The 24767-nt window shown below is 47.8% G+C and overlaps 2 protein-coding genes across 4 annotated transcripts; one reads left to right on the top strand and one right to left on the bottom strand.

Annotated features, from left to right (window-relative positions):
- Nucleotides 1-6866: 6866 nt before the first annotated feature.
- LOC140420743 (uncharacterized) lies at nt 6867-13335 on the bottom strand. Of its 3 annotated transcripts, none has more exons than XM_072504726.1 (2): nt 12843-13335; nt 6867-9930 (listed from the first exon to the last, which is right to left on the bottom strand). In XM_072504726.1, exon 2 carries the CDS (start codon nt 9573-9575, stop codon nt 8790-8792), a length of 786 nt encoding a protein of 261 aa, XP_072360827.1. In that variant the 5' UTR covers nt 9576-9930; nt 12843-13335; the 3' UTR covers nt 6867-8789. The 3 variants fall into 3 exon arrangements, with proteins under 3 accessions (XP_072360827.1, XP_072360828.1, XP_072360830.1); XM_072504727.1 differs by lacking the exon at nt 12843-13335 and adding an exon at nt 12458-12834; XM_072504729.1 differs by lacking the exon at nt 12843-13335 and adding an exon at nt 11062-11156.
- On the top strand, nt 13252-24164 carry LOC140418055 (uncharacterized). The gene is made up of 3 exons (XM_072501482.1): nt 13252-13344; nt 18246-19601; nt 24082-24164. Exons 2-3 carry the CDS (start codon nt 18638-18640, stop codon nt 24162-24164), a joined length of 1047 nt encoding a protein of 348 aa, XP_072357583.1. The 5' UTR covers nt 13252-13344; nt 18246-18637.
- Nucleotides 24165-24767: the final 603 nt, after the last annotated feature.

Raw genomic sequence — 24767 nt, 5'->3', positions numbered from 1 at the left:
CCCCACATGCTACAGCTTCATTCTTTTGCCCTGAGTGTGCAGAACATAAGATAAAAAGAATACTGGTGAAGAGAAATGGATTAAATTGTTTTCAAGCAAGAAAAGAAAATTGAAGCTTTCGATGTTGAGACAGAATTAACAGCAGGTCAGCCGATTTCACCTGGCATTGGATTTATCAGATGGTTGTGCAGAACAAATAATTAAAACCGGCCCCCCGAGGAGTTCAGGCTGCTGAGCTCACCACGTGTGCAGTTAGATTGAAATGAAAGTCACCGTCGCCCCAGAAGACCATAGGTTGCTCTCCCAGTTTGAGAGAGAGCTGACTGGCGGTGACTTAACCTGAGGGTCACCACACCAAGGGTTGGATTCTCCGCGCCCCCGATGCCGGATTCTCTTCCCCCCCCCCCACCCCCCACCAAAATCGCATTCGGCGATGGGGCGGAGAATCCGTTTTGGTGTTGAAATCGGGCCTGGCGCCGGTTTTTAAATTCTCCCCCCCCCCCCCCCCCCCCCCAATAATGGCTGTACTCGTGGAGTACGCCGCACCGAGAATCCACCGCCTCAGGCCTGAGGCCCACCCTGTGATACTCTGTCCCCGACCGGCCAAATTCCCGACGGCACAGGACTCTCATGGTCCCAGCCGTACAGGAACCTCGCGAGGCCGCTTTGGACTCAGTCCGGGGTCGCTGCAGTCGGGGAAGGGCCGATTGGCGGGCAGGGGAGTGTTGGGGGCAATGTGTGTGGGCTGTCCGTGGCGGCTGATGCGGGGCACAATTTTGTCGGTCCAGGCCCGCTGTCTGAGTTCGCCATGGAGCACGGCGCGGACGCTGCTGTGCACATGCACATCCTCTGACCCGGAAGTGCTGGGGGCCATATCGGCAGCTAGAGCTGCAAGCTCTGTGACGACTGCCTGCTCGCCCCCAGCAAAACGGGGAATCTGTGGCCTTTTGACGCCAGTTTTCCTGGGGTAAAAGACCACAGTTTTCCCGACGGCATAGGGACATCGTCTCCAAAACAGAGAATCCAGCCCGAGGTGAGGGGCAAAGTTGAGAATGTTTATGAAAATGTTTTTATAAAAGTTTTATACAATACAGAATAAACAAATTTGTGCAGAGCAGATAGTTTGCAAAAACCCAACCTTGGAAGTAAACCCCCCCCCCCCCCCGAACCCCAACTCCCTAAACACCCCCAAACCCCAATTCCCTAAACACCCCCGCCTCTTCTTTTGATTATTTTGAAGGTTATCCTGAACCCGACAAGTCTGGTGCAAACCCAGAACACGTGGGCATGATTGGCCGAGCCCCCCTGGCAGAGTTCACATTTGTCCTCCACCTCCGGGAAGAACCTGCTCATTCTGGTTCTTGTCAGGTGTTCTCTGTGCACCATAAGACCATTAGACATAGGAGCGGAAGTAAGGCCATTCGGCCCATCGAGTCCACTCCACCATTCAATCATGGCTGATTTCAACTCCATTTACCCGCTCTCTCTCCATAGCCCTTAATTCTTCGAGAAATCAAGAATTTATCTTGATTTCTGTCTTAAAGACACTCAACGTCCCGGCCTCCACCACCCTCTGTGGCAATGAATTCCACAGACCCACCACTCTCTGGCTGAAGAAATTTCTCCTCATCTCTGTTCTAAAGTGACTCCCTTTTATTCTAAGGCTGTGCCCCGGGTCCTAGTCTCCCCTGCTAATGGAAACAACTTCCCAACGTCCACCCTATCTAAGCCATTCATTATCTTGTAAGTTTCTATTAGATCTCCCCTCAACCTCCTAAACTCCAATGAATATAATCCCAGGATCCTCAGACGTTCATCGTATGTTAGGCCTACCATTCCTGGGATTATCCGTGTGAATCTCCGCTGGACCCGCTCCAGTGCCAGTATGTCCTTCCTGAGGTGTGGGGCCCAAAATTGCTCACAGTATTCTAAATGGGGCCTAACTAATGCTTTATAAAGCTTCAGAAGTACATCCCTGCTTTTATATTCCAAGCCTCTTGAGATAAATGACAACATTGCATTTGCTTTCTTAATTACGGACTCAACCTGCAAGTTTACCTTTAGAGAATCCTGGACTAGGACTCCCAAGTCCCTTTGCACTTCAACATTATGAATTTTGTCACCGTTTAGAAAATAGTCCATGCCTCTATTCTTTTTTCCAAAGTGCAAGACCTCGCACTTGCCCACGTTGAATTTCATCAGCCATTTCTTGGACCACTCTCCTAAACTGTCTAAATCTTTCTGCAACCTCCCCACCTCCTCCATACTACCTGTCCCTCCACCTATCTTTGTATCATCGGCAAACGTAGCCAGAATGCCCCCAGTCCGTCATCTAGATCGTTAATATATAAAAGAGAACAGCTGTGGCCCCAACACTGAACCCTGCGGGACATCACTCGTCACCGGTTGCCATTCCGAAAAAGAACCTTTTATCCCACTCTCTGCCTTCTGCCTGACAGCCAATCGTCAATCCATGTTAGTACCTTGCCTCGAATACCATGGGCCCTTACTTTACTCAGCAGTCTTCCGTGAGGCACCTTATCAAAGGCCTTTTGGAAGTCAAGATAGATAACATCCATTGGCTCTCCTTGGTATAACCTATTTGTTATCTCTTCAAAGAACATCTAAACAGTTTCCTGGCTACTTCGCGCAACACCACACACACAACCACTCAGAGTCCCCCAGTTTTACTGCTACTGAAGAGGAAGCTGAGAACAACATCTGATCAACATTTCCCCTGGAGACGTCTGAGACAGTGGAACACAATCAGCAGTCGCAAACCTGAAGAGAAGGTAATCCCAAAAGGTGCTTGATTGGACAAGGACAGCAAGTATTGGTGCACAGTGGTACCACCAGCGAGAAGTGGGTTCCTGTAACCGTATTGGCATATTACAATAATCATGGGTGACTTCGATATGCAGGTGGACTGCATATTGCAGTCAGGTTGGTAGCAGATCCCAAGAAAGGGAATTTTTGGAGCAGCTTGTGGTAGAGCCCACTGGGGAACAAGCAGTTCTGGATTTGGTGCTATGTAATGAGACAGACCCGATTAGGGAACATAAGGTGAAGGAATCCTTAGGGGGCAGTGACCAAAATATGAACAAATTTACCCTGCAGTTTGCGAGGAAGATGCTGGAATCAGATGTAATGGTATTACAATTGAATAAAGGTAACTACAAAGACATGAGCGAGGAGCTGGCCAGAGTTGATTGGAAGGGGAGCCTAGCAGGGAAAACAGTGGAACAGCAATGGCAGGGGTTTTTGGGGTTATTTAGGAGGCACAACAGAAATTCATTCCAAGAAGGAGGAAAGATGCTAAGGGAAGGATGAGGCAACCGTGGCTGACAAAGAAAGTCAGGGATAGCATAAAAGCAAATGAAAAGCATACAAGCTGGCGAGGGTTAGTGGGAAGCCAGAGGATTGGGATGCCTTTAAAAGTGAGTAGAGGACAACTGAAAAAACAATAAGGGGGCGGCGGGGGGGGGGGGGGAGAAGATGAAATATGAATGTTAGCTAGCAAATAATATAAAAGAAGATAACAAGAGTTTTTTTACAATATATAAAAGGGAGCAGCGAGGCAAGAATAGACGTTGGACCACTGGAAAATTAGGTTGGAGACATAGTAACAGGAAACAAAGAAATGGCAGAGGAACTGAAGTTACTTTGTGTGAGTCTTCAAGGTGGAAGACACCAGTGGGATACCAGAACTTCAGGCGAATCAGGGGGCAGAGGTGTAGTGGCCATCACTAAGGAGAAGGTTCTGGGGAAAGTGAAAGGTCGGAAGGTGGATAAATCACCTGGACCAGATGGACTACACTCCAGGGTTATAAAGGAGATAGCTGAAGAGATTGTGGAGGCATTCCTGGTGATCTTTCCGGAATCACTAAAGGCAGGGAGGGTCCCAAAGGACTGGAAAATGGCTAATGTAACACCGCTGTTTAAGAAGGGAGGCAGAAGACGGGAAATTATAGGCCGGTTTCTAACTTCGGTCATTGATAAGATTTTAAGAGTCCATTATTAAAGATGAGATTGTGGAGTATCTGGAAGTACATGATAAAATAGGGCTGAGTCAGCACGGCTTCGTCAAGGGGAGTCATGTTTAACAAATCTGTTAAGAGTTCTTTGAGGATGTAACAAGGAAGTTAAACAAAGGAGAACCAGTGGACGAGATCTATTTAGATTTCCAGAAGGCCTTTGGCAAGATGCCGCATAGGAGGCTGTTAAATAAGTTAAGAGCCCGTGGTGTTAAAGGACAAATACTGGCATTGATAAGAGGATTGGCTGACTGGCAGAAGGCAGAGTGGATAAAGGGGTCTTTTTCAGAATGGCAGCTGATGACCAGTGGTGAGCCTCAGGGGTTTGTGCTGGGACTACAACTTTTCACAATATACATTAATGATCTGGAAGAAGAACTAAGGGTACTGTTGCTAAGTTTGCAGATGATACAAAGCTATGCAGAGGGACAGTTAGTATTGAGGAAGCAGGGGGCTGCAGAAGGACTTGAACAGGCTACGAGAGTGGGCAAAGAAGTGGCTGATGGAATACAATGTGGAAAAGTATGAGGTCATGCACTTTGGCAGGAAGAATGGAGGCATAGACTATTTTCTAAACGGAGAAATGCTGAGGAAATCAGAAGCACAAAGGGACTTTGGAGTCCTTGTTCACGATTCTCTTAAGGATAATGTGCAGGTTCAGTTGCCAGTTAGGAAGGCAAATGTAATGTTAGCATTCATGTCGTGAGGGACACAATACAAGAGCAGGGATGTACTTCTGAGGCTGTATAAGGCTCTGGTCAGACCCCATTTGGAGTAATGTGAGCAGTTTTGGGCCCTGTACATAAAGAAGGATGTGCTGGCCTGGGAAAGAGTTCACAAGAATGATCCCTGGAATTAAGAGCTTGACGTATGAGGAGCGGTTGAGGACTCTGGGTCTGTACTTGTTGGAATTTAGAAGGATGAGGGGGGATCTTATTGAAACTTACAGGATACTGAGAGGTCTGGATAGAGTGGACACGGAGAGAATATTTCCCCCAGTAGGAAAAACTAGAACCGGAGGCCGCAGCCTCAGACTTAAGGGAAAATCTCTCAATACTGAGATGAGGAATTTCTTCAGCCAGAGGGTGGTGAATCTGTGGAACACATTGCCGCAGAAGGCTGTGGAGGCCAATTCACGGAGTGTCTTTAAGACACATAGGTTCTTGATTCATAAAGGGATCAGGGGTTATGTGGAGAAGGCAGGAGAATAAGGATGAGAAACATGTCAGCCATGATTGAATGGCAGACCAGACTAGATGGGCCGAATGGCCTAATTCTGCTCCAATGTTTTTTTTAATTCATTTACGGGATGCGGGCTGGTTGGGCCAGTATTTATTGCCCATCCCTAGTCTTATGGAAACTGACCCTGATTCCTATACTGTACAAACTGAACATTTTTTAAAATACAAATTTAGAGTACCCAATTCTTTTTTTTCCAATTAAGGGGCAATTTAACGTGGCCAATCCACCTACCCTGCACATCTTTGGGTTGTGGGGGTGAAATCCAGGCAGACACAGGGAAAAAGTGCAAAGTCCACACGGACAGTGACCCGGAACTGGGATCGAACCCGGGACCTCGGTGCTGTGAGGTAGCAGCGCTAACCACTGTGCCACCGTGCCCCATTGTACAAACTGAAGCCGAGCGAGTGTAGAGACAACACAGATCAGTTGTTAGTGACACCCATCAATGTGCCAGTACCGTGTGTGCTGGAACTACCTCAGGATGAACCGCCATCCATACTATCAGATCATGCGGCTGCGACTTCTGGTCAATCCGCAGAAACTGAGATTGCCAAAGAATTTATGAAAGGGAAATCATGTTTGACAAATCCACTAGAATTATTTGAGATGTAAGCAGTAGATTTTGTAAAAATAAATAAATTTAGAGTGCCCAATTCATTTTTTCCAATTCAGGGGCAATTTAGCATGGCCAATCCACCTATCCTGCTCATCTTTTGGGTAGTGGGGGCAAAACCCACACCAACACGGGGAGAATGTGCAAACTCCACACAGACAGTGATCCAGAGCTGGGATCGAACCTGGGACCTCAGCGCCGTGAGGTAACTAGTAGATTTGACCAGGGAGACCCAATGGATGTGGTTTATTTAGACTTTCGACAATGTCTCCCACAGCAGATTACTGTGTAAAGTTAAAGCATTTGGGATTGCGGGTAGTGTCTTGCAATGGATAGAAAGCTGGTTAGCAGACAGGAATCAAAAAGTTGGAATAAATGGGTCTTTTTCTGATTGGCAGGCAGTAACTACTGGGGTGCCACAGGGATCTGTGCTCAGACCCCAACTGTTCACATTATGTATTCATGATTTGGACGAGGGAAGTAAATGTATTATCTCCAGATTTGCAGATGACACAGTTGGCGGGGAGGGTGAACTGTGAGGATGCAGAGATGCGTCAGCGTGATTTGGACAGGCTGGGTGAGTGGGCAAATGTATCGCAGCTGCAGTCTAACCTGGATAAATGTTAGGTTATCCACTTTGGTAGCAAAGGTAGAAAGGCAGATTATGATTTGAATGGGTGTAAATTGAGAGAGGTGGAGATACAGCGAGAGCTTGGTGTCCTCAGGCATCAGTCACTGAAAGTAAGTGTGCAGGTTCAACGGGCAGTAAAGAAGGCAAATGGTATGTTGGGTGTCATAGTGAGAGGATTGGAGTATAGGAATAGAGATGTTTTATTGCAGTTGTATAGGCCATTGGTGAGGCCACATCTGGAGTATTGTGTGCAGTTTTGTTGTCCTTACCTGAGGAAGGATGTTCTTGCTATGGAGGGAGTGCAGCGAAGGTTTAACAGGCTGGATCCTGGGAACGGACTCTCATATGAGGATTTTGATTTGATTTATTGTCACATGTATACTATACAGTGAAAAGTATTGTTTCTTGCATGCTATACAGACAACGCATACCGTACATAGGGAAGGAAGGAGAGACTGCAGAATGTAATGTTACAGTCATAGCTAGGGTATAGAGAAAAGATCAACTTAATACAAGGCAGGGTCCATTCAAAAGTCTGATGGTAGTAGGGAAGAAGCTGTTCTTGAGTCGGTTGGTACGTGACCTCAAACTTTTGTATCTTTTTCCTGACGGAAGAAGGTGGAATAGAGTAATTATGCTGGCTGCCTTTCTGAGGCAGCGGGAATTATAGACAGAGTCAATGGATGGTAGGCTGGTTTGCATGATGGATTGGTTACATTCACAACCTTTTGTAGTTTGCTGTGGTCTTGGGCAAAGCAGGATCCATACCAAGCTGCGATACAACCAGAAAGAATGCTTTCAATGGTGCATCTGTAAAAGTTGGTGAGAGTCGTAGTTGACATGCTAAATTTCCTCAGTCTTCTAAGAAAGTAGAGTCTTTGGTGGGCTTTCTTAACTATAGTGTCGGCATGGGGGGCCCAGGACAGGTTGTTGGTGATCTGGACACCTAAAAACTTAAAGCTCTCGACCCTTTCTACTTGGTTCCCATTGATGTAGAGGGGCATGTTCTCCACTACGCTTCCTGATGTCGATGACAATCTCCTTCGTTTAGTTGACATTGAGGGAGAGACTAAGTCGGTTAGCATTATATTCATTGGCGTTTAGAAGAGTGAGAGGGGATCTCATAGAAACTTAGAAAGTTCCAACAGGATTAGACAGGGTAGATTCGGAAAGAATGTTCCTGATGGTGGAGGAATCCAGAACTAGGGGTCATAGTTTGAGGATAAGGGGTAAACCTTCTCGGACTGAGGTGAGGAGAAATTTCTTCACCCAGAATCTGTGGAATTCGCTACCACACAAATTAGTTGAGACAACAGCATTGTGTAATTTGATGAAAGAGTTAGTCAAAGCTCTTGTAGCTAAAAGAATATGGGGAGAAGGCAGGGTCAGGGTATTGAGCTTGATGATCACCCAGATCATAATGAAAGGGAGAGCAGGCTCGAAGGGTTGAATCGCCTCCTCCTGCTTCTATTTTCGATGTATCTATGTATGTATTTAGGAGATGGAGAGCTGACTGGTGGTGATTTAACCTGAGGATCACCACACCGCAGGCGAGGGGCAATGTTGAGAAGGCGGGGCTTTCATGGATGACCTCAGCCGGTACGGGAGTTGACCCGCACCGTTGGTGTCATTTCACATCATGAAGCAGTCGTCCAGCCAACTGAGAAAATTGGCCCCCTGGTAAATATGTAATAATTCCGTAAATATTAGCTATTCCCTGTCTCCCATCAGTTTCCCAGTTCACCTCAGACAACTTGCCCCTCATCCTCTGATTATTTCTCACAGACGAAAACACTTAAATAAGTTAAAGAAATAAACCATGTAACGACCATATCCCATCTTCATGGCAAGGTGGCATAATTTTAGGGGTTCCCAAACAGAAATGAGAATGAAATATCTTCTACTTCCAAACACCCCTTCACTCTGTGATCTTTGGTGAAATCTGAAACCAGGTTTTCTCAACAAGACAAAGAGCATCAGCCCACTGGAGGCAAAGTTGTGAGACCGGCCAGTCCAGCAGAAAGAAACCCTCCGACCCTCCCCATTGACCAACTGTCAGAATGAACAAATTGCAGCCCTGGATGTAATTCAGAACAGAAACAATAACAGCAGAATCCAACCCCTGTAATCACTTGTGAACATGTTGGTGTCTCAGCAGGCTCCATGAATCACGGAAACCCTTCCCACATGGAGAGCAGGTGAATGGCCTCTCCCCAGTGTGAAGTTGCCAGTGCCTCTGCAGGTGGGATGGATCAGTGAATCTCTTCTCCTACTCAGAGCAGGCGAATGGCATCTCCATGATGTGAATTCGCTGGTGTTTCCGCAGGTTGCGTTCATGCATGAATCCCTTCCCACATTCAGGACAGAGGAATGGTCTCTCCCCGGTGTGAACTCTATGGTGTGTCAGCAGGATGGATGAAAGAGTGAATCCTTTCCCACACACTGAGCATAGAAATGGCCGCTCGCCAGTGTGAACTCGCTGGTGTGTCTGGAGGGTGGATGAATCACTGAATCCCTTCCCACACTGAGAGCAGGAGAATGGCCTCCCCCCAGTGTGAACTCGGCGGTGTACCCGCAGGTGGGATAACTGAGGGAATCCCTTCCCACACTGAGAGCAGATGAATGGCCTCTCCCCAGTGTGAACTCGCTGGTGTATTCGCAGGCTGGATAATTGAGTGAATCCTTTCCCACACTGAGAGCAGGTGAATGGCCTCTCTCCAGTGTGAATTTGCTGATGTTTCTGCAGGGTGGATGAATGTCTGAATCCCTTCCCACACCTTGAGCAGGTGAATGGCTTCTCTCCAGTGTGAACCCGCTGATGTGTCTGCAGGGTGGATGAACGATTGAATCCCTTCCCACACTGAGAGCAAGTGAACGGCTTCTCTACAGTGTGAACCTGATGGTGCCTCAACAGGTGGGATGAATCACTGAATCCCTTCCCACACTGAGTGCAAATGAATGGCCTCTCCCCAGTGTGACTGCGCCGATGAGCTTCCAGCTCTGATGGGGCCCTGTATCCCTTCCCACAGTCCCCACATTTCCAAGGTTTCTCCATGCTTTGAGTTTCCTTGTATCTCTCCGTGTTGGACAATCAGTTGAAGCCTTAACTACATACAGAACACGTGTACAGTCTCTCCCCGCTGTGAATGGTGTGATGTTTTTTCAGTCTGTGTAACTGGTTAAAGCTCTTTCCGCAGTCAGTGCTCTGGAACACTCTCACTAGGGTGTGTGTTGTCTCGGTGATTTTCAAGTCGCATAAATGTTTAAAATGTTTTGAAGCCTACAGAGCAGTCAAACATTTCTTCAGGATTCAAAGGATGGTATTCGGGTCCCAAGGAATCAAGAGACTGTGTCAGATCTAGACATGATGTTTTGAGATTTCAGTCTGTAATTCCTCCTCTTCTACTGTCCTGTAAAAACATTTTGGAAAGGACATCACTGTCAGTACAGGATAGAAATTCAGAACAGACATTTCTAGTTTCTGTGGAATATTTTTCCCCCTCTCATTCCCAAAAACTGCAAGTCTCCATCCCACATACTCTCCCTCCATTCTCACTCTGCTGTATCTAATATTCATCCTCCCAATTGTCCTGAAGGTGCTGATTCAGGCTGATTGACAGATCCATGCTTCCTCTCCAGGATAGGGAGATCATAACAAATAGGAGCTGCAGTCAGCCATTAGGCCCATCGAACCTCCTCAACCATTTCATGAGATCATTGGCTGATTTACCTCAGCACCATTTTCCCACACTGTCCCCCACATCCCGTGATATCCTCAATATTTAGAAACCTATCAATCTCAGTCTTGAAAATACTTGGATGACTGAAGCTCCACAGTCCTCTGGGGTAGAGAATTCCAAAGCTACACCACATCCTCGAGTGAAGAAATCCCTCCTCCTGCCTGTTCCCCATAAACCTTAACTCCATTGTCAATCAGAAATCTGTCCAACTGATTCTTGAATATATTCAATGACTCCCAGACTCCTCTAGTCCCTTTGGAAGTGAATTCCAGAGATCAACAACCCCCTGAGGAAAGAGATGAATGCAAATATATAATGTAGCTACAGTACAATGTTACACAACTGGAAATATCAATATACTTTATTACAGAACCATGAATAATATTTGTAATCTGCACCTTATAACTAGACATATATCTCTGACCGATATTAATTTATTGTCCCCTTAAATGTCAGCCATCTCCTGGGGAAACCAGCCCATTAATTGGGAACATTAGGAAAGAGACCATCCTTTTAGCCAGACAAACAAATGTGTCAAGCTGAGAGCAAAGGCTATCATTGTCTTTGATGTGGAGATGCTGGCGTTGGACTGGGGTGAGAACAGTAAGACGTCTTACAACACCAGGGTAAAGTCCAACATGTTTGTTTCAAACACTAGCTTTCGGAACCTGGGCCAAGTTTTCCAGAGTCTGCACCCTCCCTGGATTCACTTCCTTTCCCTTCAGTTGCTGCAAGTCACCAATTGAAGGTCAGAATGAGCAAATAAATGGAAAGGGGGAGAAAAGAAGGTGTTTTACTCACAGATGTTGGAGAACGTTTCAGTCTGTGTGAAGCCCAATCTCCTTTCACATAAAGCCCGCGCTGATTGGAGGACCAGCGTCCTTCCGGTCCTAACTCTATCCATTAGCCAACACCTCACAGGAAGGTCAGGGGCTGGGCTTTCCTCCACACATGCGCAGCTTCCCCTCACCCTTGGACATGCGCAGTACCTGATCACCCGCCCGTGCGGCGGATAGAGCGGGTTCCCCAGTGCGGGGGATTGTGGGAGCTACGGCCGACACTGTCCAAACTCCTGGGGTGAAAAGTGGAGGAGGCTTGGGCGGTTGTGTGCGAGCTTGGTGTCCGCCCCCGGGCCGATTCGAAAGGCAGGCCGCCTCTGGGAGCTTCCTGGATGGGGTGAAACAGCAACTCGGCGCCCATTGCTCCTGGTCCCCGAGGGAAGGGGAGAAGACCGGTTTCGGAGTACTGCGACCAGTCGTGTTTCAAGTCAGCGGTTGAGCTGCGGAGACGCTGCTTCGGACTGCGAGGTTTGCTGTCGGCGGTTTTGAGTTCGCCCAATGGAGGACGAAGGAATGGAGGAAGGATGGCAGCTGGATAGGCTGCTGGAAGCGGCGGGTCGGAACCGGGAGTGGATACCCGATGGGCGGCCCACGGCCTGCAGCCCGGGGTGGGTTGCTGCCGTTCCTGGGGTCTCCGGGGGTTCGCCCCCCCCTGGACGCCCTGTGGGCGGTTGGGACTGACTCTGGGACTTTCTTCCCCGTTGTCGACTGTTGCCAACATTGGAGCGACTCTGGCCGCTGCCATTGGAGGACTTTGAGGACATGTTGCTCCTTGTGAAATTTTGGCTGGAGCGCCGGGGTCATGATGTGGAACGTGCAAAATTAATGGACTCTTTTTTTATGGACTTTTCTATGAGTACTAAGGGATTTTGTTTTCATGTTTTCTTTGCTTTCGTTTTCTTTAGCAGCCTATGACATTCAACTCATTTCGGGTTTCCCTGAAATGGTAATTAGAAATTGTGGTGGAACGCTAGTTGGTGTGAAACTGCTCTCCCTCCGAATGGTCCCGTGCCTTTGGGCGGGGTCCAGGAGGGGGGAACCTTCTCTCCTCCGCCGCGCCCGGGTCTGGCTCTCCGGAGGTCTGTGCTCTTAGCGAGGAGGGGCCTTTCCCCCGGGGTGTCGGCTGCAGGGCGGGGTGAACGGGGGTGGGTGAGCGGGGATTAGTGTTCGGTGATTGATTCTATCCTGTTAAATCTTTTCTGGGGTGAATTGAGGCCTGGTGCCTGGTGATTGGGTTTGATATGACACTGTTAAAATGTATCGAGGCCCTGTGGGTCATATTTGATTCCGAAGCGGCCCTATTGTATCGGGGCCTTGTGCCTCGCGACTGCTTGTTTTATGTGTTTAGAGGCCGTTACCTTGAAATGTACTCGTGTCTTGTGGTTTCTTGTTCTTTTTTTCTTTGGAATGGTCGTTGGGTTTCGAGGCCTTGTGCCTCACGACTGTTCGTGTTATGTGACTGTTCGATTGTTACTTGAACTATGCGTAGGGCCTGTGCCTTGCGGCTGGTTGTGATAAGTGACTGGTTAATTGGTATCTGGAAACGTATTTTGGCCCTGCGCCTTGCAGCTGTTTGTGTTCAATGACTGTTACAACGTTATTGTGAAATGGAATTGGGCCTTGTGCCTTGCAGCTGTTTTGTGTTAAGTGACTGTTTAATCGTCAATTTGAAGTGTAATGAGGCCTGGAGCCTTGTAAATTGGTTTCTGTAATAATTGTGACGACAATAAAAGAGTTACTGACAGATTTGGGAGACAGGAGGAAGATGCAGTCTGTGTGAAGCTCAATCTTCGCTCAGACACAGAAGCAGCAGCTTTGCTCGTTGTCCAGCTTCCGCATTCAAACAATGGGGAAGCTTTAATTGGTTGGAGGAGCAGAGTCCTTCCGGTGCTCCCGATTTCCTATTGGTCAGTCCCCCGCTGACAGATAATGAGGGGCGGAACCCCACGTGGGGGTGGGAGTGACTTTTCCCTCCAGCCGCGCTGAGCTGGTGTCCAATGGGAAAGGCTGGAAGACCCGGACACACAATTGACAGTGCACCGCTTTGTCCCGGCCCCCAGCCAACCTGCACATGCGCATCACCCCCAAAATATGCGCGCGCCTTCAATTCAGAGCTTCTGCCCGGCTCAGGTCAAAGGGAAGACTTGTAGGACCGGAAGGACTCTGGTCCTCCCGTGAATCAGCGCGCGGGCTTTGTGTAGCTGGATATTGAGCTGCACACGGACTGAAACTCCCTCCTGCCTCTGTGAGTAACTCTTTTATTGTCGTCACAATTATTACAGAAACCAATTTACAAGGCTCCAGGCCTCATTACACTTCAAATTGACGATTAAACACACTTCAAATTGACGATTAAACAGTCACTGAACACAAAACAGCTGCAAGGCACAAGGCCCAATTCCATTTCACAATAACGTTGTAACAGTCATTGAACACAAACAGCTGCAAGGCACAGGGCCAAAATACGTTTCCAAATACCAATTAACCAGTCACTTATCACAACCAGCCACAAGGCACAGGCCCTACGCATAGTTCAAGTAACAATCGAACAGTCACATAACACAGTCGTGAGGCACAAGGCCTCGAAACCCAACGACCATTCTGTGGTAGTATGTATTGGGGGTCATGTGGGACTGGAAGCCCTAATGTCATTGGCTGACAGATCCCGGGTCCTGGTTGGCCGTTGACCTCATGCTCCGCCCTGAAGGCGAAGTATAAGAAGCCGGTGCCTTCCCCCGCAGGCCAGTTTACTATCGGGCTGCTGGGGAACAGACACGCTTAATAAAGCCTCATCGACTTCACTCTATTCGTCTCACGGAGTCTTTGTGCGCCACACATTCCAAAGAAAAAAGGATCAAAAAACCACAAGACACGAGTACATTTTGAGGTAACGGCCTCTAAACACATAAAACAAGCAGTCGCGAGGCACAAGGCCTCGGAACCATACGACCACTCCAAAAGTGATGAAATAAAAAACCAAAAATAAAATCCACAAAACACAAGTACATTTCAAGGTGACGACCTCTAAACACATAAGACAAGCAGTCGCGAGGCACAAGGCCCCGATACAATACGGCCACTTCGGAAACAAATATGACCCACAGGGCCTCGATACATTTTAACAGTGTCATATCAAACCCAATCACCAGGCCTCAATTCACCCCAGAAAAGATTTAACAGGATAGAATCAATCACCGAACACTAATCCCCGCTCACCCACCCCCGTTCACCCCGCCCTGCAGCCGACACCCCGGGGGAAAGGCCCCTCCTCGCTAAGAGCACAGACCTCCGGAGAGCCAGACCCGGGCGCGGCGGAGGAGAGAGGGTTCCCCCCTCCTGGACCCCGCCCAAAGGCACGGGACCATTCGGAGGGAGAGCAGTTTCACACCAACTAGCGTTCCACCACAATTACTAATTACCATTTCAGGGAAAACCCGAAATGAGTTGAATGTCATAGGCTGCTAAAGAAAACGAAAGCAAAGAAAACATGAAAACAAAATCCCTTAGTACTCATAGAAAAGTCCATAAAAAAGAGTCCATTAATTTTGCACGTTCCACATCATGACCCCGGCGCTCCTGCCGAAATTTCACAAGGAACAACATGTCCTCAAAGTCCTCCAATGGCAGCGGCCAGAGTCGCTCCAATGTTGGCAACAGTCGACAACGGGGAAGAAAGTCCCAGAGTCAGTCCCAACCGCCCACAGGGCGTCCAGGGGGGCCAAACCCCCGGAGACCCCAGGAACGGCAGCAACCCACCCCGGGCTGCAGGCCGCGGGCCGCCCATTGGGTATCCACTCCCGGTTCCGACCCGCTGCTTCCAGCAGCCTATCCAGCTGCCATCCTTCCTCCATTCCTTCGTCCTCCATTGGGCGAACTCAAAACCGCCGACAGCAAACCTCGCAGTCCGAAGCAGCGTCTCCGCAGCTCAACCGCTGACTTGAAACACGACTGGTCGCAGTACTCCGAAACCGGTCTTCTCCCCTTCCCTCGGGGACCAGGAGCAATGGGCGCCGAGTTGCTGTTTCACCCCATCCAGGAAGCTCCCAGAGGCGGCCTGCCTTTCGAATCGGCCCGGGGGCGGACACCAAGCTCGCACACAACCGCCCAAGCCTCCTCCACTTTTCACCCCAGGAGTTTGGACAGTGTCGGCCATAGCTCCCACAATCCCCCGCGCTGGGGAACCCGCTCTATCCGCCGCACGGGCGGGTGATCAGGTACTGCGCATGTCCAAGGGTGAGGGGAAGCTGCGCATGTGTGGAGGAAAGCCCAGCCCCTGACCTTCCTGTGAGGTGTTGGCTAATGGATAGAGTTAGGACCGGAAGGACGCTGGTCCTCCAATCAGCGCGGGCTTCATGTGAAAGGAGATTGGGCTTCACACAGACTGAAACGTCCTCCTGTCTCCAACATCTGTCTGTAAAACACTTTCTTTTCTCCCTCTTTCCATTTATTGTCTTCAATTGGTGATTTGCAGCAACTGAAGAGAAAGGAAGTGAATCCAGAGAGGGTGCTGACCCTGGAAAGCTTGGCCCAGGTCTCTCTCTCTCTCTCACTCAAAGACATTCACATCCTTTGCTCCCTCAGCTTGACACATTTATTTGTCTGGGTTAAAGGATGGTCTCTTTCCTAATGTTCAAAATTAAAGGTCTGGTTTCCCCAGGAGATGACGGACATTTAAGATGACAGTAAACAGGGCAAATCCAACTCAGCCAATTACTTCTCTGTAGGTCTACTGTCCATCATCAACAAAGTGATGGAAGGAGTCATCAAAGTTGCTATTAAGTGGCAATTATTCTGCAATAACCTGTTCCTGGACGCTCAGTTTGGGTTCCGCCAGGGTCACTCAGCTCCTGACCTCATTACAGCCTTAGTTGAAACTTGGACGAAAGAGTTGAATGCCAGAAGTGAGGTGAGAGTAACTGCCCTTGACATCAATGCAGCATTTGACCGAGTATGGTATCAAGGAGCCCTAGCTAAACTGGAGTCAATGGGAATCTCCACTGGTTTGAGTCATACCTGGCACAAAGGAAGATGGTTGTCGTGATTGGAGGTCAATCATCTCACCTCCAGGACATCACTGCAGGAGTTCCTCAGGACAGTTTCCTCAGCCCAACCATCTTCAGCTGCTTCATCAATGATCTCCCTTCCATCATAAGGTGAGAAGTGGTGATGTTTGTGGATGACTGCACAATGTTCAGCACCATTCTCAACTCCTCAGATAATGAAGCAGTCCATGTCCAAATTCAGTAAGACCTGGACAATATCCAGGCTTGGCCTAATAAGTGGCAAGTTACATTCGTGCTACACAAGTGCCAGGCAATGACCATCCCCTACAAGAGAGGGTCTAACCACCACCCCTTGACATTCAGTGGCATTTTCATTGCTGAATCCCCCACAACCAACATCCTGGGGGTTACCATTGATCAAAACTGAACTGGACTAACCATATTAATACTGTAGCTCCCAGGGCTGGGAATCCTACAGCGCGTAACACACCACCTGATGCCCCAAAACTTGTCTACCGGACATCTACAAGCACAAGTCAGGAGTGTAATGGAATACGCTCCACTTTGCTGGATGAGTGCAGCTCCAACAACACTCAAGAAGCTGGACACTATCCAGGACAAAGCCGCCTGATTGATTGCGTCGCCTTCCACAAACATTCAAACCGTCCACCACCAACAAACAGTAGCAGCTGTGTATACCATCTACAAGGTATACTGCAATAACTCATAAAGGTTCCTCAGACAGCACCTTCCAAACCCACAGCCACTACCATCTAGAAGGACAAGAGCAGCAGATACCTGGGACCCCACCACCTGGAGGTTCGTTTCCAAGTTAGACACCACCCTGACTTGGAAATATATTGCCATTCCTTCACTGTCCCTGGGGCAACATCCTGGAATTCCCTCCCTAACAGCACAGGGGATGTAGGGCAGCATGGTGGAGCAGTGGTTAGCGCTGCTGCCTCACGGCACCGAGGTCCCAGGTTCGATCCCGGCTCTGGGTCACTGTCCGTGTGTAGTTTGCACACTCTCCCCTTGTTTACGTGGGTTTCGCCCCCACAACCCAAAGATGTGCAGGGTAGGTGGATTGGCCACGCTAAATTGCCCCTTAATTGGAAAAAATGAATTGGGAACTTTAAATATATAAAAAACAATATTTTTTAAAAAACAGCACAGGGGATGTACCTACACCTCAAGTACTGCAGCAGTTCAAGAAGGCAGCTCACCACTACTTCGGAAGGGAAACTGTGAATGGGCAATAAATGCCGGCCTAACCAGTATTGTCCACATCCCGTAAATTTATTTTTAAAAATTTAATATCGGACAGAGATATGTCTAGTGTTGTTATATGGTATGTATTATATATATTATTGATGGTTCTGTAATAAAAGACATGTATTATTATTTCTAGTTTTGTAAATAGTACTGTACCTACATTATATATTTCCAGTCATACAGTCATTGCAGCACTGACAGAATCCATTTGGGAACTCAAGTCAATGCTGACTCTCTGTACAGCGATCCAGTCAGTCCCATTCCCCCTCGATATCCCTGTTCCCCTGAAAGCTTATTTTCTTCAAGTGACCATCCTATTTTATTTTAATTTATTGATCATCTCGACTTCCACAACCCTTGTGGGCAGTGAGTTCCCTGTCATGACCACTCCATGACTAAATAAAATTCTTCCTCAGAATTTCCCCATCTCTAATCAGTAAATATACTTGTATGGAGATTCTCTACTCTTGTACAGGTTTTAGTGAGTTTAGATTTGTTGATCAGCACCTTCAGGAAAATTGGGAGGAAAAGTAAATGAATACAGCCTGTATATTACACCCATTTTTCATCCAGTAATATAGACATATATCTGTCTGGCAGCCTGCATGAAGTTTTTCAGGTCTCTGTGTCCAGGACAGGAAGCAGTGAGCATGGATCTGTCAATCAGCCTGAATCAGCACCTTCAGGAGAATTGGGAGGGTGAATATTAGATACAGCAGAGTGAGAATGGAGGGAGAGTGTGTGGGATGGAGATTTAGAGCATTTCAGGGAAAGAGAGAGGAAAGAATGTTCGATAGAAACTAGAATTGTCTGTTCTGAGTTTCTATCCTGTACTGACAATGATTACTATTGTAAAATCTGTTCACAGGAAGTTCGAACGAGAGGAGTTTGAGGCCAATATCTCAAACTAAATATCACGTCAAGAACTGACTGAGTCACTCAATTCTTGGGATCATTGGCCTTTGAATCTAGAAGGAGAAATGTTTGTCTATTCTGTCTGTTTCAAGAGATTTTAAACATCAGTGTGTCTGGAAAAGCACTGAGACACACATGCATACCCGTGTGAGACTGTTACAGAGCACTGACTGTGGAAAGAGCATTAACCAGCGACACAGCCTGAAAAAATACTTCACCATTCAGAGCAGGGAGAGACTGTATAGGTGTTCTGTGTGTGGACGAGGCTTCAACTGAACGTCCAACAATAGGAATTCGGTGTGTGGACGAGGCTTCAACTGATCGTCCAACGTGGCGAGAAGCAAAATGATCCGGACCACGGGGAAACCATGGAAATGTGAGGATTGTGGGAAGGGATTCAGAGCCCCGTGCGAGCTGGAAAGGCATCAACGCAGTCACACTGGAGAGAGGCCGTTCACCTGCTCTCAGTGTGAAAAGGGATTCACTGACATTAGCAGCCTGCGGAGACACAAACGAGTTCACACTGGAGAGAGGCCGTTCACCTGCTCTGACTGTGGGAAGGGATTCACTCAGTTATCCAGCCTGCAGGGACACCAGCGAGTTCACACTGGAGAGAGGCCTTTCACCTGCTCTCAGTGTGAAAAGGGATTCACTGACATTGGCAGCCTGCGGAGACATGAACGAGTTCACACTGGAGAGAAGCCTTTCACCTGCTCTCAGTGTGAAAAGGGATTCACTGACATTGGCAGCCTGCGGAAACACGAACGAATTCACACTGGAGAGAGGCCTTTCACCTGCTCTCAGTGTGAAAAGGGATTCACTGACATTGGCAACCTGCGGAGACACGAACGAGTTCACACTGGGGAGAGGCCGTTCACCTGCTCTGACTGTGGGAAGGGATTCACTCAGTTATCCAGCCTGCAGGGACACCAGCGAGTTCACACTGGAGAGAGGCCTTTCACCTGCTCTCAGTGTGAAAAGGGATTCACTGACATTGGCACCCTGCAGAGACACGAACGAGTTCACACTGGAGAGACGCCTTTCACCTGCTCTCAGTGTGAAAAGGGATTCACTGACATTAGCAACCTGCGGAAACACGAACGAATTCACACTGGAGAGAGGCCTTTCACCTGCTCTCAGTGTGAAAAGGAATTCACTCAAATTGGCAACCTGCAGAGACATGAACGAGTTCACACTGGAGAGAGGCCTTTCACCTGCTCTCACTGTGAAAAGGGATTCAATGACATTGGCAACCTGCGGAGACACGAACGAGTTCACACTGGGGAGAGGCCGTTCACCTGCTCTGACTGTGGGAAGGGATTCACTCAGTTATCCAGCCTGCAGAGACACCAGAGTGTTCACACTGGGGAGAAGTCGTTCATCTGCACTGTGTGTGATATGGGATTCACTCAATTATACAGCCTGCTGAAACACAATGTCACTCACATCAAGAGCAGGCCCTTTAAATGCTCTGACTGCAGGAAGGGTTTCAAAAGCTCTCAGCTACTGATGTCCCACCAGCGCGTTCACTCTGAGGAGAGACCGTTCAGCTGCTCTCACTGCACAAAGAGCTTTAGAACCTCATCCAACCTGATGAAACACGAGCGAGGTCACACCGGGGAGAGCCTGTTCACCTCTCCGACTGGGAAAAGATTAACTCGGTCATCACTTGCTGAGCCACAATGTCACTCACACCAATGAGAGACCCTTTAAATGCTCTGACTATGGGAGTGGGATTAAAAGCTCTCAGGTACTGATGTCCCACCAGCGCATTCACACTGAGGAGAGACCGTTCAGCTGCTCTCACTGCACAAAGTGGTTTCAAACATCATCCACATTGCGGAGACACCAGCGAGTTTACACTGGAAACAAGCCATTCACCTGCTCTCACTGTGGGGAGGGATTCACTCAGTCGTCCAACATGCTGAGACACCAAAGGGTTCACAAGTGATGACGGGTTGGATTCTGCTGTTATTCCTGCTGTTAATCACATCCAGGACTGAACCTGGAGTGGGTGGAGGGGTTTGCCTCCTCTTCAAATCCCTCCCTGGGCCTATTTTCTGGCGCGGCCGGCCCCTGAACACCTACTCCATCTTGAGTCGGGAGCGGCGTGCTAAAGAAGTCCCCCGCGCATGCACAGGATGGCGCGGCCCAACTGCGCATGCGTGGGTTGGCGCGGCACCCATTTGGCACCGCGAAAGGAGGCTGGAGCAGCGTGAACTGCTCGAGCGCCGTGCCGGCCCCTATGGGGGGCAGAATCGTACGTAACCGGGCCCGGTTTACGACTGCATTCATGATGGCGCGAACTCTTGGGCCCAATATTGGAGAATCGCCCCCAAGGTGTTCTGCATTAACCTTGCTTGTTGCTAAGGCTTTGCTACATTTTGTGAATGTTTCTGTTAAGGCTGCAAAACTTTTTCATTACGAGATGTATTTGTAGAACAACGGTTTATTCATTACGAGGGCTTTTATGCAACTTTTCTTGAAACCGTGTTAGATTCTGACACGTATTAAGTTGCTGTACAGCAATTCTCATATTTTTATCAGAAACAATGACTTTGCCTTGTGGATATTCCATTTTCTGTCTGTATGTATACTGAATTTAAGAATTATACTGCATTGATTCTTCAAGGTACCAATAAATCAGTGAAGCAATAAATCTGTCATCGATTAATGAGCCTCTTCCTTTGACCTAATGGAATCTTTACTTTTTCTTGTTAACCACGGTTGCGTCACTTTTCCTGTTGGATATTTGTTTCTTAAAGGAATCTATATTTTATGTAAATATGTGATAATTCTTTAAATGCAATTGTATCATTACAAATTTTATTGTAAGTTCCTAACCAACTGCAGACAACTTGCCCCTCATGGCTTGACAGTTTCCTTCTGAGACAGAACCATGTAACCACCAAAGCCTATCTTCATCTGAACTGCATGCTTTGGGGTTCCAAACAGGAACAGGAACTATCTGTCATCTACCTTCCAAACACCCTTTCACTCTGTGATCCTTGTGAAATTTGAAGCCAAGTATTTGCCACAAGGCTCAAGAGCATCAGCCCACTGGAGGCAAAGTCGTGAGACCGGCCAGTCCAGCAGAACAAAATCCCTCCGACCCTCCCCATTGACCAACTGACAGAATGAACACAATGCTGTTCTGGGTGTAATTGAGAGTAGCAACAATAACAGCAGAATCCAACCCCTGTAATCACTTGTGACCTTGTTGGTGTCTCAGCAGGTACAAGGAAACACAGAATCCCTTCTCAATTTGAGTGCAGGTGAATGCTCACTCCCCGGGGTGAACTGGCTGATGTCTCCGCAGGGTGGATAAATGTCTGAATCCCTTCCCACACTGAGAGCAGCTGAATGGCCTCTCCCAGTGTGAATGCGCCAATGAGCTTCCAGTGCAGATGGAGCTTTGAATCTCTTCCCACAGTCCCGGCATTTCCACTGTTTCTCCATGTTTTGGGTCTCCTTGTGTCTCTCCAGGTTAGACAATTGAAGCCTTACTCATCCAGAGAACACGTGTACAGTCCCTCCCCGCTGTGAAGCTCTGTAACTGGTTGAAGCTCTTTCCACAGTCAGTGCTCTGGAACACTCTCACTCGGGTGTGTGTGACCCAAAGAATCAAGTGACTGTCAGATCAAGATGTGATGTTTGGGATTTCTGACCGTAATACCTCCTTTTCTAATATCCTGGAAAAACAATTTACAAAATACATCACTGCAAATACAGGATAGAAACTCAGAACAGACAGTTCTAGTTTCTCTGGAACATTCTTCCCTCCCTTATTCCCCAAAAGCTGTAAATCTCCATCCCACACACACTCCCTCCATTCACTGTATCTAATATTCACCCTCCCAATTCTTCAGAAGGTGCTGATTCAGGCTGATTGACAGATCCCTGCTCACTGCTTCCTGTCCTGGACACAGAGATCATAACAAATAGGAGCTGCAGTCGACCATTTGGCCCATTAAACTTGCTCAACCCTTTATTTGTCGTATGAGGAACGGTTGAGGACTCTGGGTCTGTACTCGTTGGAGTTTAGAAGGATCAGGGGGGGATCTTATTGAATCTTACAGGATACTGCGAGGCCTGGATAGAGTGGACATGGGGAGGATGTTTCCACTTGTAGGAAAAACTGGAACCAGAAGACACAATCTCAGACTAAAGGGAGGATCCTTTAAAACAAATGTGAGGAGGAATTTTTTTCAGCCAGAGGGTGGTAAATCTGTGCAACTCTTTGCCCCATTTGAGCTTTCCTCATTTGGGAAGGCCCACGTGCCTCGGACACCAAAGACATGGCCGGTAGCGACAAGCCCCACCATCAAGGTAACGGATTTAATTGGACATTATCGATCAAGGCCAAATCACTGAGTGTCTTTAAGACAGAGATAGATAGATTCTTGATTAATAAGGGGATCAGAGGTTATGGGGAGAAGGCAGGAGAATGGGGATGAGAAAATATCAGCCATGATTGAATGGCGGAGCAGACTCGATGGGCCGAGTGGCCTAATTCAGCACCTGTGTCTTATTAGTGTCACAAGTAGGCTTACATTAACGTTGCAATGAAGTTACTGTGAAAATTAAGGCTGAACCAATCCAACCTTGGCTCCCTTACAGAATTGAAATCCGCACCACCCCCTCCCATAATCAGCTGGTGAGATTTGACCATTTTGAAGGCAGTGCTGGATAGATTCTTGATGAGCAAGGGAGTGAAAGGTTATCGGGGGATCGGTGGGAATGTGGAGTTGAGGTTACAATCAGATCAGCTGTGAACTTATTGAGGGAGCTGCTCCACAGTTTGGTTGTGGGATGCAGAATGTATTGATCCCATAACCCGACTCATTCCACTTCCCTTTCTCTTTCCTCTTTTTGGAGGTCATGTTTGGCTGATCCCACATGCTATTTACACTTATGAACCTTTTGGTGTTTGCTGCTACACAAAATCGGGCTGCCCTAAAATTCGGCCCCTTCAGTGAACCTCTGAGCACCTGGGACAAAACCGAAGAGAACCGACCCCGCTAAAATTCGGCCGGTTAAGAAAGCCTCAATCACTGTATTAAGTTGATCTTTTCTCTACACCTTCCTACAACGTAACATTATATTCTGCAGTCTCTCCTTCCTTCCCTATTTACGGTATGCATTGTTTGTACTGCATGCAAGAAACAATACTTTTCACTGTATCCTAATACACGTGACAATAAATCAAATCAAATCAAAAAAACTACATTTACATCATGATCAAAACATATACACAAAAACAGGCAAAGAATTATACAGTCAATAGGAAAGACAATCGGGCGGGTGTCTATTCTGCACTGGTTGCCTGCTCACTTCAGGGATTTGGTTCTTCTTGACCTTGGATGTCCTCCCCGGGTCTTCAGAAGATGTCTCTCCCTTGGAAGGTGTTATCGTCTCTTTTGCAGAAGATTAGGAGCAGCAAGGGGTTCTTCAGCAATCTCGGTTTCTGCAGATTGACCAGAAGTTGCGGTCACATGATCGGGTAGTATGGATGGTGGTTCATCCTGAGGTAGTTCTAGCACACACGGTACTGGCACATTGATGGATGTCTCTAACAACTGATCTGTGTTGTCTCCACACTCGCTCATCTTCAGTTTGCACAATGTGGGAGACAGGGCCAGTTTCAGACAACACAGTTACAGGGACCCTCTTCTCGCTGGTGGAGCAGCTGCAGACCAAAACCTGCTCTCCTAGTCCAAAAAAGCATCTTTTGGAATTCCCTTCTCTTCTTCAGGTTTGTGACTGCTGATTGTGTTCCACTGTCTCAGACGTCTCCAGGGGAAATGTTGGTCAGATGTCGTTCTCAGCTTCGAGGTGCGACGATGCGTTTCCAGCACAGATGGAGATCTGAATCCCTTCCCAGCCACCACATTCTACGGTTTCTTCATGGTGTGGGTGCATTTGTGGCTCAGCAGGTTGGACAATCAGTTCAAATGTCATCCACACACAGAGCACATGTACGGTCTCTCCCCGCTGTGAAGGATGTGATAAATTTCTTCTGCTTTTTAATTAGTAAAAGCTCTTTCCACAGTCAGCGCTCTGGAACACTCTCACTCGGGTGTGTGTGTCTTGGTGCTTTTCCAGTCACACTGATGATTAAAATCTTTTGAAGCCGACAGAACAGAAAACATTTCTCCTTCCAGATTCAAAGGCCGATGATATTCCGGTCTCAAGGAAACGAGTGAATCTATCAGATCGAGGCACATTTGAGATTTCTGTCTGTAATTCCTCCTCTTCTAATATCCTGGAAAAACAATTTACAAAAGACATCACTGTCAGTGCAGGATAGAGATTCAGAACAGACAATTCTAGTTTCTCTGGAACATTCTTTCCTCTCTAATTCCCCAAAAGCTGTAAATCTCCATCCCACACACTCTCCCTCCATTCTCACTCTGCTGTATCTAATATTCACCCTCCCAATTCTCCTGAAGGTGCTGATTCAGGCTGAGTGACA

Source organism: Scyliorhinus torazame, chromosome 5 (assembly GCF_047496885.1).
Source record: "Scyliorhinus torazame isolate Kashiwa2021f chromosome 5, sScyTor2.1, whole genome shotgun sequence".
Lineage (NCBI taxonomy): Eukaryota > Metazoa > Chordata > Chondrichthyes > Carcharhiniformes > Scyliorhinidae > Scyliorhinus > Scyliorhinus torazame.
The sequence above is the reverse complement of the archived record's forward strand: the minus strand, read 5'-3'. Positions and strand labels throughout refer to the sequence as shown.

Bases quoted from the DNA above. Each gene is read 5' to 3' on its own strand.
- LOC140420743 (XM_072504726.1), bottom strand. From the start codon at position 9,575: ATGGAGAAACCTTGGAAATGTGGGGACTGTGGGAAGGGATACAGGGCC.
- LOC140418055 (XM_072501482.1), top strand. From the start codon at position 18,638: ATGATCCGGACCACGGGGAAACCATGGAAATGTGAGGATTGTGGGAAG. The intron at 19,602-24,081 runs GTGGGAAGGGAT...CCACTGTCTCAG, and splicing joins GCCGTTCACCTGCTCTGACT to ACGTCTCCAGGGGAAATGTT.